The following is a 15,343-nucleotide window of genomic DNA, read 5'->3' on the forward strand; positions in this document are numbered from 1 at the left end:
AAAGAAAAAAAGGGACTAGTTGTGGTCCCTAGATTATACCCCAAAAGCTAAGGCCCGTTGTTGCCTAAGGTTTTTATTTTTTGTAAAGCATGAAATATGGTCTAAATGCCTACTTTTGTAAATCAGTCTTTATTAATGAAATGTAAATCATGTCTTGGCGGTTGAGTTATGATGTTGGATAAGATTAAATTTATTTTGTCTTTAATAATTGTTTAGTTATCCATAGGTAGCACATATGTATCTAACATTACTCTTAAATGAGTTACACTTTTTTTTAAAATGGATGCACAAAACTTACACATCTTATACCTTCCAAATCATTTTCCCTTAGGAGCAATGTTTTAAATTTCATTCTGGTGATCATTTTGATTTAAGGACGAGAACAGAATATTTCTAATCGGTGCATTTCGGTGTACCATTTTGAGATTAACTATATATTTTTTTTATATGCATATATAAACTGATAACTAATAAAAATAAATACTTGTGTATGTAAGTGTGAATCATATGTGTGTGTGTGTATATGGAAGAATTAACAATTTATAAAATGAACATGCATTAAAAATATTTAAAAAGGTAGAGATATTAGTGTCAAAAGATAATATGAAAAAATCACAAATTTGAGTTGAGACACAACGAAATAAAGAAATAAAATAAAAGAATAGAAAAATTATTAAAAATAATGATGTTTAAAAAAACAGATAATGATGAGACATATTTAAAGTTACAAAAAAATAAAATTATACAAATACATTTTTTAGGTTTTAGAATTAATTAAATGTCATCTAGATTTAAAATTTACAAAAATGTCACCCAAACATTTTAAAAAAAAGGTACAAAACTACTATTAAAACAGCTCAAAACGAAATAGGGCTCGAATTGGTCGAAATTTGAAACAAAACGAAACGATGAGGTATAGTATATTGGGTACTCCACCGAAACAAAAAAATTCTGACCAAAATAGCTTGAACGAAATGGGATTAAAAACTATGTTTAAGGCTTGGTTTGGTTTGGTAGAAGATTTGATCTCATCTCATATAATCATCACAATTTTTTTAAATTTTTACACAAAATATAATAAACAATTCAATTTTTTCAAATTCTAAAATAAAAATAATATTAAAAAATTATATCATAATAAGATTTTATTTAACTTTCAACTTTTATCTCATCTGTATAATCAAACAAGGCCTAAGAGTGGGCAAATATCAGCACTTATGTTGTTACAGCCCATCTGGTTTATATAAGATGGGCAAATGGTTATTTATATGGCCAAGACAGGATACTGATTTTGCAGACTAGCTCACAAATTATATGACTACAATGGCTTCGACGGGCTGTCACTATATACAACTCTCAACCGCTTATATTCTTCCAATATATTAATTTAAAGCTAAATCCAGACCATTTCATGCACTCTTTGTGCACGAAATCCATGTGGCTGCCACAGATTAAATGAAGAGTAATTCTACATACAATCGTAAAGTGTGCAACTGTCACGTAATCGCTTTGAAAAAGAGTGGGATCCACTATTAAAAAAATCATTTTTTTCATGTGGGTCCTATGTTTTATTCACTTTTTTCAAAACGATTACGCGACAGTTGCACAATTCACGATTGTAAATATATTTTCTCTTAAATGAAATGGTGTGCACGGGAGGGGAAAATGAAGGGCAATGAAATGGTTTGACACCAGACGTTCGAAATGGTGCATACCGAAAACCAAATGTTTTTCGCGTCTCCTCTTCTCTTCGTTATGCTACCCGAAAGTGAACTCCTCTTCTCTTCTTGTAGCAAAGTAAAATCCAATAACACGATACTTCGATATTCTTCTTGTTCTTTTTAGCGTTTACATTCACTGAGAAACCTAGAGAGAAGTGGAAGAAGAAGAAGAAGAAAGAAGATTTATCTCAAGCTCTGTTAACAGTCCGGTATTTGTTTTATGAAAATACCTTTCTTTATTAAAAAAAAATATATATCTTTCAAAATAACTTGTTACTTTCGTATGGAAGCTTACTAATTGGAGCTTAAGATCTAGGGTCATCGACATGGAAAGCTTGGTGGAGAAGGTGGTCATCGTGATCATGATTGGTGGCCCCACCAAAGGTATTAAACTCTGCTTCACTTGGAGACTTTCTTTTTCTTCTATTTTTAAGGCTTTTTTAATTTTTCCTGTATTATTTTTCTTCCTGGGACTAGATTTAGGCCTCCGTCGTTCAATATCTCGAAGCCACTATATTCCCTTTGGCTGGGCAGGCAATGGTTCACATCTCATTTCAGCTTGTAAAAGGGTTAGTATTTTCTAAATTTTCTCATTTCCTTTTGTTTGGTTCACCTACCATTTGGGTTTTACCAATTTGAAAAATATTCCTCTCAAATAATTGAAAAAAAAAAAGGCAAGTGGAATTCCTAAACGAATTTGCTAGTTTATTGATTGTGAGGGTGTTCATCTTTGTGTTGTAGATACCCAATTTGACCCAAATTTTCTTCATTGGAATTTACGAGGAGCGGGAATTTGCGTTATATGTGTCTTCGATATCCAATGAGTTGAAAGTTCCAGTGAGGTGAACTGTGCTTTCATTTTTCATGACGGTGTAGTGGGAATAAAGCTCTTACAGTCTTGTAATTTTGATCTTATTTTAGTTTTTTTTTTTTTTCAAATTACCCCGCTACATCAACGAGGGTGCACAATGTGTGCGCAAAATGGACTCCATGTAGGAGAATTCATTTTCTTAAAGTTGCCATTATCCATTGATTTCATTCTATTTGTTAGCATGAGGGGAGGAGACCCCTCCCTTCATGTTTATAGTAACGTATCTTACTTGACTTGTAATGGATTGCTTAATGCCATACATTACATGTTGTTTTAATTGCAGCTTGCAATGTTTGTAAATTGATTGCAGTGTAATGGATGGCCTTCAAGGCTAGCCATGTGTAGGTGGATTATAAATAGTCCCTATCAATTTGGTTTTGGGACCATCTGAAATACACAAAAGCTCTATCTCTTTTTGTTCTCTCTTGATAAAATATTTAGATTGTGGATTTGTTAAGTGTTACTCTAATTTTATACTACGTAGTCGAATTCGCCACTAAGAGAAAACACTTGAGATTTGTCAGTCTGAAGAAACTTGTAGAGCAATTTTATAAGCTAAGTTTGAGGTATTTTTCCGCTGTGTTTTTTTACACTATTCAATACAACAACCCCTTAGGGATGTTTGATAATATTTTTTATCTTATCTCATTTTCTTCCTAAACATCACTCAAGCACAAACACTTTCAAACTAATCATTACAACTTTTTCAAAAATAATCATTAAAATTTTTCTAAACTTTCAAACAAAATACAAAAAATAATTCAACTTTTTCAAATCTCAAAACAAATATAATATTAAAAAATTATATTCTAACAATATTTGAACTTTATAATATTTTCATTCAATTTTTTCTTTCTTCTTTTTTCTTTCTTCTTTTCAAAAACCTCATAAAACATCATATCTCAAACAATTTTATTACTATTCACAAATAATTTTACTACTATTCACAGATTTTTTTATCTCATCTTATTTTCCAAGCATCTCCTAGTCTCTTAAAGTAGAAGCAAAAGTTGATAGATCTTGACAAGAAATCAACCTCTAGACAACATCAATTCCTTAAAGAATTAATATACACATCAACTACTATTCACTATCCCATAATTCACACCTTATGAAAAAAAAATTATCAAATATGGAATATAGGGATGAATAGTAGCTGACGTATAGTGAAACCTTTTCTTAAAATTTCGAAGGACACAATGTTGGAACAAATATATTCGGGGGCATTTTGTTTCTCGGATAGGAAAATGATTTTCTCTCCTATATTCTTCAATTCCACCCACTCGTTTTCAGAAAAATCCATCTTTGTATACCAAAGATACAAGATTCAATAAAATAGTGCCAGGTAATTCGTCTCTTATATAGCAATTGTGTAAAGCAAAGGTTTTGGCATGTAAAACTCCACCAATGCTGATAGAAGAGAAATTATATTCTCAAGCCATTGTCTAATTCATATTTAGTAAAGTGTTTATATTTTATAATTTAATTTGAAAGATAAATTTTAAAATTTAAATATTATTAATTAAATTTTACTATTTAAATGATGTAAATGATATACTATACACATCAACTTGAGACAAAATGACTTTTGACAATAAGAGAGATGTCCCGTTTAGATAGTGAAAATGTTTCATCTCATCTCATCTTATTATTATAACTTTCTCAAATTCTTACAAAAAATATCATAAACAATTTAATTTTTTTAATTTTCAAAACATTAATAATATTAAAAAATAATATTTTAATAATATTTTATTTAATTTTTAATTTTCATCTTAATTTATCTTATCTCAACTCACTATCAAAACGGTAACTTAAAATTCAAATGATTGACTGGGCTTTAAGATCAAATGGATTTTAAGGGTTTATGGGCTTGTGGGCCCAAACGAATTTTATGAATTTGTCTCTTGGGTTGGGATGTTGCTATTACTGTATTACAATCGTATACTCGCACCACACAAGCCAAAGCGCGTGAAAAGAGAATACCACCCTTACCCCCAAATGGAACCTTGATCGTCAGACCTCGAACCCTATCCATCCCCCCCACCCCCAATTCTGGCTCGCGTTCAGAATCCAGATCACTCTTCCTTCCTTCTGACCTTAAAGTTCTTATGAAGGTCAAACTCTTGGACGGCCCTAGCATCTCGCTCTCCGTCTTGGACCCCGACGTCATTTGATGAGTCCTTCGGCAACGCCCAATCCCTAGATTTTTTTCTTTGTCTTTTTGTTTTTAATTAATGGCGATGGAGCGCTCTGTGGAGGATCTCGGAGCCCCGGAGTCTTGGGAGGTCGCCGATTTGGACGAGTCCATGAACCGCCTTCTGCTCTCCTCCAAGCCCCCCCTAGTGCTGAGCGAGGGCTCTGCTCCAGCTTCAGCTCCTTCCTCGGTTTCATCGACATTGAATTTAGCTTCAGCGTTGCCCCGTGGTGATGGTAGCGAGCACGTGTTGGAGGATGCTGTTAATCAGGTTGATCAGTTTCTTCGCGAAGCTTTGCAGAATCCTCGTGAGCGCTTATCAAGTAAGCAACATGTGTAATTTTTTCGTTTTCGTTTTCGTTTTTGTATCTGTATTCGTACGTATATTTTGACGTAGAGGTGTGCGCGCATGTGTATGTAAAAGTGTTGGAATTTTATAATGTTATTTATTTTCAAGGATTGTCTAATAGTCCCATCTATAAGTTCAGCAATGTGATTTCAATTGTCACGCCAAGTTTTTTAGTTCGTATTAGTCAGAATAGTTATCTTTCTAATCATTTAGTTTTATCCCTTGGCATTACCATTGCCAATTTATAAATTCGCCGCCATGTGTTTCGACTTTTGAACATGTTGTGTAAAAATGGTTTGATCTTTTAGTGTTCGAAGGTGCTTTTCTGTGCCTTTTAGATTTGTCAATTTCCAATGATTCTCGTCCGTACATTGATGGAGAAGCGTAATTTCTTTTGTCCAGTTTTAAGGATGGAGCAAGATATTGAGAAGTTTATTCGTGATCCTACCCAACACCAACTAGAATTTCAACAGCTGCCTACATCCTATTTACGATTGGCTGCACATCGGGTGGCACAGCATTACTCGCTGCAGTCAATGGTTTTATTGGACAATAGTTCGCCTGATGGTTCAGGTTCCAGAATTATTGTTCGAAAAACTTCAGAGTTTCAGCTTCCTCTGATTCGCCTTGCAGACATTCCTGCAAATATACCATCAGAAGATAATAGTGCCATTAAGGTTGCAATCAAGCAGAGGCCGTCGAAACGGTCTCAGATTGTCGGCAATGCAATTTCAAATTCTTCGAAGGCAGGTAATTCCAAAAGCGTAGAGGAGAGAAAAGAGGAGTATAACAGGGCTCGTGCTAGAATATTCAACTCTAGTAATAATATTGTTGGTGGAATGAGTGGGAAGCCAGAAAGTGAGCCTTGGCTACAGGATAATCCCCAGCATGGTTCCTTGGGTATTTCAAAGATGGAAGAGAAATCCATTCCGGGCATTACTGATGTGAGTTATGGTAGAGGTCTAATTGATTCTTCAACAAGTAGCAGTAGATCAGCTAAAAGTAGGACAGAGAAGGAACCAATTGGCCAGATCAAACCAAATAGTAAGGTAGCTATTTTCAGGGACCGTGAGGTTGATCGCAAGGATCCTGATTATGACAGGAATTATGACAGGTATGGGACTCTATTATTGAACTGTTATTTAGTCTCAAGATCCGCATCCTATCTGGACTTGCATTATCTTGTGCAAGGCTGAGTCAGTGCTTAGCTAAAATATTTTATTCTTTTTCTCTGTAAGATAGCCCAAACATCTCTTAAAGTGATATTTTTTTCAGGTATATGCAAAGATTCGATCCTGGTTTTGGGTTTAATGGAGGACCATATACTATGCAGCCTATGTACACCCCTACAGTGAACTACAACACTGAATTTCCACAACTTGGGTCTACTCATAGGCCTCAGATTTCTCCTGAGCACCAACCTCACCCACTTCCTCAACATCTGCCTGGGGCATGGGGTGCACCATCAACCCCTACAGGAATTGGGTATGGCCATCCAGAGACCATGATGGCGCCATTCAATCCTAATCATGTTGGTGCTCGCTCCACATCTGCCATATACCTGCATTCCTCTCATTACCCTTGTCAGCATCCGGGGATGCCTTTCATCCATCCTCGTGAACAAGTTCACCAATCTTTTTCGCAGGTATTTGGCCTTTAGTGGTTCACCTTCCCTCCTTTCAGTAACATAAAAATATTGATTTTTTCTCAAACTGCTGGACAATCGATCCTTTTTCCTTTCTGTCTGCTACCATTTTTAAGGAATATCTTTCTACTTGGGCACTGGACACTGCTCCCACATCTTATTAGTAGCTTTGTTTTCTAGTTTCTATCATTTTAGTTGGAATGCAATAGTAGTGGGTTAGTGTGCATAACCAGTCCCCCCAACAGGGAGGAGGGGGGGGGAACTCTTTCTCAGACACATACACAGACAAATAAAACAACAAAAATGACATCAGGCATGTCTAACCCTTTCTTATTGCCATCCCACAAATTTTGTTCTTTCTCACTAAACTCTAATGAGTAATGCATGTTGCATGACGTTACAAAATTTTTGTTAATACTACAACAGAGTGTTTTATGATGATGTTTCTTAAAAGGGTGGGTATCCCTTTACCAAATCATCAAATAGCAAAAATATGTATCTTTTGATACACTGGTGTTTGGGGATAAGCTTATGCTTTGGATTCTGGTGGGGTTCTCTATGTTGTGCCATCAGCCCTTCATTGTAGACCTTTCTCCCTTCTCCTTTTAACCATCAGATTTCAGCCTTGTCGGCAACTGTCCTTATCTCCACTGGCAGAATGTGTTTCTTTCTCCTGTGGGGCTGGGATTGGCAGACATTTGGTTTTTTGATGCTCCATTTAAGTTTTTGCCACGTGCTTCATAAATTTATGGTTTGGTTAAATATGTTTAATCTCGCTGAATAACAATGTTGAATTTCTTTCACCTACCAAATACTGGCTGATAAGTACAATATGTGGAGCTGTTACTTTCCCTTGTCTCTCTCTCTCTCTCAATATCTATTTAGGAAGGGCAGCACCAAGGCTTTTGGTTTAAAGCTATTCAAAACTGAATGCACATCAAGTCGTATGCAAATACAAAATAGATACACCTATTTCAAAATGAAATTTGTCTGATGATAGAATGTAAAGTACATTTTTAGTCCTCCAAAGTCCAGACATTTTGGTCCACTGATGTTTTAATTACAATGGTCTTACATACCAATTCTCAACATTGCTTCAATTTTACCCTTCTATCCAAATTGACTAAAAATTAGAATAATGGAAATAGACACTAGATGCTACCTTCTAAGAACTTGCAAGACAACTAATATTGATGATTTTTTTTATCAGTAAATAAAGATCTTATTGATGAGGAATAGGCACAGCCAAAACTAAAATTGCTGATATGCTTTTCCATTATGTGTATTTGTATTTACTTAAATATAAATGCAAAAATGTCATCTTTTTATTGATGTTTTTATTTATTTTCCTTTAAACCCTAAGCCCAACCCATGAGATTTTGCATTTGCGGAAACCAAATTTTACACGTTCTTACTTATCAAAAAAAAAATTTACACGTTCTTTGCCAACCACACCCAACCTAGTTCCATCATTCCTCCATCCCATTGACTTCTTTGGAGGCCTTTCTCTTTGGGGATTTTGAAGCTCTATCTCTTTTGCCTGCATATTGCTAGTCTGATTTAAAAAACTACTGATAATTGGTATGACTTTCTCCTCTCTCTCTTTTTTCCCCTGATTTGGGTCTTTGTGATTGTAGGAAGAGACCACTTTACTTTGCTGTGGAGCACACTAATATATGATGTAGTTCTGCAAATACACTTGCTTCTCTTTATCCTGAATGCTTCACAGCTTTCTTCTTTTTGTCTTTGAAACTTAATGGACTGAACTCAAATTATGAGAAACAACTAAAAAATTAACTATTATGTGCAGATATTTTTTATTAGAAACTATTATGTGTACATATTCCTCTACTCAGTGTAGAAAGTTAACTGATTGAAATGATTTACAGTTAATACTGGAGTCAAAAGAGAGAAAGGGAAAACAGATTAGTTGAGGCCACATTAAAACCTGTGGGTTGTGCAGGACCTTTACACCAAGATTTTTTAGTGTAATGGTGGAGCGCTGGTGATGGTGGAATTGGCTGCTTACATGACTTGGGGAAGGAGGTTGAAGGGAGAAGAAAAAAATGTATTCTCTATTATGTGTCATTAAAAAAATTTAAAATATCTAGTGAATTGACATCTGGACTACGTGAGATTTCATATGACTGAAATATATTAGTTTCATTGGATTTGGACGAATGGAGAAATTGAACTAGACTTAACATTGGAGGGTTACATTGATCAAGAATTTCTTTCTCAATATTCTTTTCCTTGGGACTGCTTCTATAGACTTTAATGGACTGAGCATACATGAATTTTTATCATCTTTTTCTCCTAAATTGTGTTTTGCTTGTATTCTCCGTGTACTTGGGCTGCACTTTTGTGCTTATCAATTAAAGATTTCTTACATACATAAAAGAAAATTGTTGCTACAAGAAGAACAAGGATCAAATAGAAAGATTCATGTTACTTACCAGAAAAATAGAAAGATTCATGAAGGTTGGAGGACCAGAACTGTACTTTGCCCTATTTCTTACACGGTCTAAGGGCCTTATCTTCTTATGTCTGATTGATATCTCTTAGTTATTTTGGTGGTTTTTCCCTGTTCCTTTTTCTATTTGGTTTTAAATCACTATTAATTGTTCTATGCTTGCTTGGTGCAGTCTCACCAGCAGCAACCTGATGCAAGTTTTGGATTAGCCCGGCCCCGATGAGGGCATGGGCCATGCCTGCACACTGCCAGTTGGAAGTCAGTCTTGAAGTATGACGAGGGCTACACGTTTGTTCATATTATCTTTAGCTGGCAAAAGTGCAGGCATAGAGAACTGGGATGGGCTGGAGTGGATGTATTGTGCACCCGATTCTTCAATTCATTCCACCATCTTGGTCTTAATGGAAGCTTCTTACATATTTGATGAACGATGAAGCTCACTCGGTTTACAAATTCCATTGATGGAAGCTGCATGTATCTTTGATGAACGATGAAGAAACTTACTGCATTTACTGTTCCATCATTTAATCGTGGCCTCTTGGAGCTATGATTTGCCACAGATGATGATGAACAATGAGCATAGAAGAAGAATTTATTAGAGCTGGGAAAGTAATTGAGCAGTTTGGATGAAGGTCAGCTCTTCAAAACCATCAAGCTCTGTTTTATGTCTTCGATGTTTTATTGACATAGAACAGACAGATAAATAAATTTGCTTTTTACAGCTTTGCTACTCAATTACGTTCGAGCATCACCAATGTATGGGGTTTCTTTCTGGCAACAACATCGTCAAGAATCGAAGTCAATATGCTTTCAAGGAAAATTTAGCCAGTTAGTTGTTTGGCTCATAGGAGAGATTTGGTGTGCATCCCGGCTTTTATTTTTTGAAGGACTGCTCATCACTTGCTATGCATTCCTGCTACACTTGTTTTTAGAAAGAAGAAAGCAGATCACATTATGTACTATATCCGCCATTTTGGTACCTGTAATTATGGTCTCGTTTTGATAGTAAAAGTGTCTTTGTCTCATTTTATCTATCTCATTATTATAATTTTTTCAAATTCTCACACAAAATATAATAAACAATTCAACTTTTTTAAATTTCAAAATAATAATAATATTAAAAAATAATATTCTAACAATATTTTATTCAACTTTCATCTCAATTCATTTTATCTCAATTCACTATCCAAACTTCCTTAATGTTGATTGTGGTTTTGCTGTTGATTTGTTTCTAAACGGCATTATTTGTAGGTTAAATTGCAGCTTTATTCAGGATTTGCCTCTTAAACATGTAGTAGTTCTGGTTTTCGGAAGACTTACTGAGAAGACCCAATTTTGAAACATGGAAAGCATGATAGTTCTAGCTATATGATGAGAGTTAAGATTTGTAAAAAAGGTGCTGGTTAAATGCCAAAATACATGCCAAATGCAGAGAAGCAGCATTTCAAGCAAGGCGATTGGTGCGGGAAAAATTCGCATAATCCAACTGAAAAACAAACCTTTATTGCCTTGGCATGCTCAGATGGTTAATGGAGACGCTCATAATATATTAAACATTCTGAACATAAAAAATTCTTCTTCTTGAGATAGACGAGAGGGAATTAGAACTAATAGGTAATGGCATGCACCAAACAGAGCATATCTTTCATTCACTTTTCTTTGCAGTCCTTGCTGATCGTGAGCTTCCAGAAGGGTCGGACATAATTACTGAACTTACATCCATTTCTCTATTCTTCATGGGTGAAGATAACCGGTCTTTTGACCATTCTTCCAGTGCCTTGCGGTGGAGAGCATTCATCCGTATATACGGCCGTCTTTCTCGAATTAACCTCTCGGCATTTTTCCAATCTTCCACCACGCCTACAGCCACTAATAGAGCACACATGACAGCAACGCTTCTTCCATGACCTAAAACAAACTCACGAAAAAAAGGAACAGGAAAACATTAACAACAGATCTCATCACCAATATAAATCACTTATGACTACTGATGGCAATGCTACTTCATAGTTTTAGTATCTATGGCATTCCAGCAAAATAAATTACTTCCATTCCAATTAATTCCAAGTATCTTGGTAAACAGTCATCTGCAGAACTTTCGAAGTCCGGTTACTGTCTGTCTCCAGTGTGGAAGTTGATGCATAAAAATTAGTTCCAGCACTTTAACATGGGTCCAATTACTTATTTCCTCTAGCATCCCCTCACCCCTTTTAAATTTTAAAAATATCAGCAATGAAGGGGTTTGGTTTTCTGATAAAGTTCTGATATAGTGAATGGTGAATCTGACATATTTCATTCTTTTTCCTTTTTGATAACTTTCATAACTTTCTGCAATGTTTCCAATTTTCGTAATATGCCAAATCAACCAAAGTTTTTAAATGATATGTCAGTACTTATGACTAATACCAATATATCGCAACATATCGGCTATAATTTAGTAGCACACTATCAGCCACTTTAAAAAAACAGCAGTAGAAACGAATTGTGACCATTTCCTTTTGCTGTGCTCTAGACAGGGAGGTAGGTAACTTTGAGTTGGGTCTATGAAGGGATATATAAAGTCCAAAGGTTTTAAGCCAAGTAGGAGAAAGATGAGTGTATTGAGTCAAGTTTAGTAAAAACAGAATTACAGGTGAGGGGATGAGAGCCATGTAGCCTTGATTTGTATGACCATGATATATTGTACAATAAATCATTCAAAAAGTGGAGCTTGAGACTTTCACAAAAGATAGCTTCATTTTTTAAATAAACATGCTCAAATTTACCAACTTGAAAACTCATAAATGCATAGCCATGTCCCAATGTCTGCCTTTGTGGCATGCAGTCTTCTAGAGGTCATGTGTATGTTGAAACATGATACTTCTTTCTGTATTAAAAAATATAAAGCAATACCCTCATAAGGGTAATTGTGATAAGCAAATATATGCATAGATAGCTGTAAGCTTTGCCATCCTCATGGATCTAATACAAAATAACCTAGGTGACAAACAGAAATGCTTATGATGCAAGTGTGGCTAAACTTAATATGTCAATATAAAACATGACAAAAAAGAGGGATTGATATAGAAATAGAAGATTTGCTTATAAAAAAACAAAATACAGATATACAAGATGCAAAACAAAATTGGAAATAGCTAATTGAAGGCAAGATGTCAGACCAGAACCAAGATCGAGATATCTGGTTCATATGCAACAAAGAAAAATGATAACATCAATTACAAGTGATTGGATTCAAGCAACAATTTCCAAAAGGGAAAGGGAAATATACACAGGTTTTGATTATACAAATACAGAAGACGTGATGTCCTATGACTATTATGCACTGCCAGGATATAAGGTATTCATTGCTGGCACATTGATTTTAATAATTACATCACTGCAAAAAACATTAAAGTCAATTTGCTAATATATAGAAACATGGAAACACCATATACAAGAAGCCTTATATTTGAGAACACTGTTACTTCTCTCAAGACCCTAATGCACTCACCATATCGAATCATCAATGTTTCAAAGTAATCTCACTTACGCCAACAATAATCAGTAATATACGCTACAAAGCAGGAACGTTCCACTTCCAATGCATGAAATTTAATAAAATGGCTTAAAGTTCAGTAACATACCATATGCACAGTGGATGAACACGGGCCTATTCTGAGCTCTCTTTCGACAAGCCCACTGAACAGCTGATTCGATCTCAGACGGCTTAGGAGCCCTCGTATCCCAAGTTGGGACACACAAATAAGCATGCCCCGAGAATTCCAGTTTTCTTGGCAATTCACAAGTACAATCAATGATAGCAGGGTTACCAGGCGGCAATTTATCAAGGGAATGAGGCCATCCGCCAACATAGAAACCTTCGGAAACTTCACTATATGAAGCTTCCCCGCTTCTCAATCTCCGCAATGCCGAAAAAGCTCGAACAAAGTACAAGTACGGGCTGAACATAATTATGGACCAAATGGGGAAGCTCCCATCTGAGTTCTTGCCCAAGAGCATCGGAAGATTTATAGATGTGTGTGAAGCGATAGAAACTAACAAGGATATCAACGAGGCATACAAGAAAGGTATTGATAACAACGTGAAACCAAAGCTTTTAAGCGATGCAAAGAACAGGAACATCACTGCAGCCTTCAATCCTATAAGAAATGAGATACCCACACCCATATTTTCTTTACCCAAAACTAAAGTTCTGAAACAAAAACAAGAACTTTAAATCCCTGATTGAAATGGGTTACCAGAGATCATAAATTCTTCAGATATATTCTCAATCGACAGACTCAAAACCCAGCTTCTATCTAAAGCTTACAATATTAGAACAAAATGAGAAATTCACCAAATCTCCAAAACAAAAGGGTTTCTACGATACGCGAATGTTTAGGAATTTTTCATCTGGGTTTTTTAGAGCTGTTGTCCTTATCAAGCAGAGAAGCTGAACAAGACAGTGCAAGTGGCTGTGTAACCTAAAAGACCCCGACTTTAAAGACAGCAAACAAGTTAACTTCAGACGTCCTTGTGTGCAGGACAGAAACGAACCTTCCGATCAGTTTCCCGGCGATGGTATTGCAGGCTTGCAGCCTTCGCTATTTACCCTTTCACGTCGATTGTCGAGATTAACCGCACTACCGCACTTACCAACAACAAATATTTCTTGAATTTTCTTGATTTTCCAAATATATTTTTAATTAATTTTATCACATTCACTAAATTTTAAGAAAATCAATTTCTAAGAGTTTTTCAAGTTTTAATTTTTTTTAAAAATAAATTTTACATCCAAATATACACAAAATCACCATAGCCAACTCCTTGAAAATAAAAATAGGAATATTTAAATTTCAATTAACAAATAAAAAATGAAGAATTTTGATCTACAAACTTGTTTTATAAAAATAAGGTCACAAAGTGTCGTAGCTTTTTATCATAGTAAATTAGATTGTAAAGCTATTTTAGTGTAAAAGAAATCAAACATATAAAATTTATCAATGTCAATTTATAGATTGTACTTTTATGAAATCACTTTAAGAATTTAATATTGAAAACTAAACACTAAACTAAAGAATTTTATGCCATTTAATTTGTATTAATAAGTCTTTACATATATATATATAAAGATTATACAAATATAAACACATAAATTGATGTGACTTTATATGATTCGTTAGATATATTTTATAATAAAAATAATTTTACAATCTAACGTACCACATCAAGATATATCAATTTGTGATTTTAATTTTATATAATATCAATGTAGTTAAATTATTTATCCTTTATAGCCTATATCATGAGCATGTCTAGAGAAATCAAGTCTTATATCCAATCCTCTTATTAAAAGAAAACCAATGTGTTTCGTTTGCTGCATTTGGTTGTGACAATGGACTAGATTATATATGGCGTATACTCCTCACTTGAGAGAATTTGTATCATTTTGCAGCCCCAACGACTTAAAATGTGATCTTTCCTTCAAATATTATCATATTTATTTAAAAAGACGGATAGTATAATTATTGTGACGATTGTTTTGTTCTCCATTCTTAATTAAGTAAAAAAATTTACTTTTTAATGAAGTGACAATATATGACACGATTCGTTAATTCAACACGAACAAGACACGATAAGGAATTAAAGTTTAGCCTTAACAGATTCGGATCAAAACGAATTGACCCGTTAAGACACGATTACTTAACTAGTTGATAACGGGTCAACCCGTTTTGACCCATTATAACCCATTAAAAATATTAAAATTAAAATTATACCCCTTATACCTAAAAATAAAATTATTAGGATTTTAATTTCAATAATTTTTTTGTTTGGATTATAATTTTGGACTTATAGTTAATTTTATATTCTTCATAAATATTATGATTTTAATATTTATAGAAAATTATACTAAAATTAAATAGGTCAAACGAGTTAGTTTTAGGTTTGTTCAACCTATTTATATAAACAGGTTAAAATGGATTAACACGACACAATCCATTATGTTAATGGATCGTATTAGGATTGAGATTTTGACATGATAAGCTTAACGGGTCGGGTTAGGATTGATCCATATAGTATAATATATATATATATTGACACGACAAG

At 34.5% G+C, this 15,343-nt stretch overlaps 2 protein-coding genes across 3 annotated transcripts; one reads left to right on the forward strand and one right to left on the reverse strand.

The window, feature by feature from the left end:
* The first annotated feature begins 4,520 nt into the window (after positions 1 to 4,520).
* Positions 4,521 to 10,290, forward strand: LOC109009862. 2 transcript variants are annotated; one of them, XR_004801554.1, is made up of 5 exons: positions 4,521 to 5,112; positions 5,541 to 6,252; positions 6,414 to 6,783; positions 9,429 to 9,888; positions 9,979 to 10,290. XR_004801554.1 is itself a non-coding variant. In XM_035690239.1 (4 exons), the coding sequence occupies exons 1-4, from the start codon at positions 4,830 to 4,832 to the stop codon at positions 9,477 to 9,479; spliced, it is 1,416 nt and encodes a 471-aa protein (XP_035546132.1). In that variant the 5' UTR covers positions 4,526 to 4,829; the 3' UTR covers positions 9,480 to 10,290. The 2 variants fall into 2 exon arrangements, 1 of the variants encoding a protein (XP_035546132.1); XM_035690239.1 differs by having other exon boundaries at positions 4,526 to 5,112; positions 9,429 to 10,290.
* Positions 10,291 to 10,728: 438 nt separating this feature from the next.
* Positions 10,729 to 13,886, reverse strand: LOC109009865. The gene is made up of 2 exons (XM_018990511.2): positions 12,880 to 13,886; positions 10,729 to 11,164 (listed from the first exon to the last, which is right to left on the reverse strand). The coding sequence occupies exons 1-2, from the start codon at positions 13,421 to 13,423 to the stop codon at positions 10,902 to 10,904; spliced, it is 807 nt and encodes a 268-aa protein (XP_018846056.1). The 5' UTR covers positions 13,424 to 13,886; the 3' UTR covers positions 10,729 to 10,901.
* Between the last annotated feature and the right edge of the window lie 1,457 nt (positions 13,887 to 15,343).

Source organism: Juglans regia, chromosome 5 (genome assembly GCF_001411555.2).
Source record: "Juglans regia cultivar Chandler chromosome 5, Walnut 2.0, whole genome shotgun sequence".
Lineage (NCBI taxonomy): Eukaryota > Viridiplantae > Streptophyta > Magnoliopsida > Fagales > Juglandaceae > Juglans > Juglans regia.

What these genes read in the sequence shown, in the direction of transcription:
- LOC109009862 (XM_035690239.1), top strand. Translation starts at nt 4,830, where the DNA reads ATGGCGATGGAGCGCTCTGTGGAGGATCTCGGAGCCCCGGAGTCTTGG. An exon ending in TATGACAGGAATTATGACAG is followed by an intron (nt 6,253 to 6,413) that starts GTATGGGACTCT and finishes TATTTTTTTCAG; the next exon opens with GTATATGCAAAGATTCGATC. An exon ending in TTCACCAATCTTTTTCGCAG is followed by an intron (nt 6,784 to 9,428) that starts GTATTTGGCCTT and finishes TGCTTGGTGCAG; the next exon opens with TCTCACCAGCAGCAACCTGA.
- LOC109009865 (XM_018990511.2), bottom strand. Translation starts at nt 13,423, where the DNA reads ATGGGTGTGGGTATCTCATTTCTTATAGGATTGAAGGCTGCAGTGATG. An exon ending in GTTCATCCACTGTGCATATG is followed by an intron (nt 11,165 to 12,879) that starts GTATGTTACTGA and finishes AGTTTGTTTTAG; the next exon opens with GTCATGGAAGAAGCGTTGCT.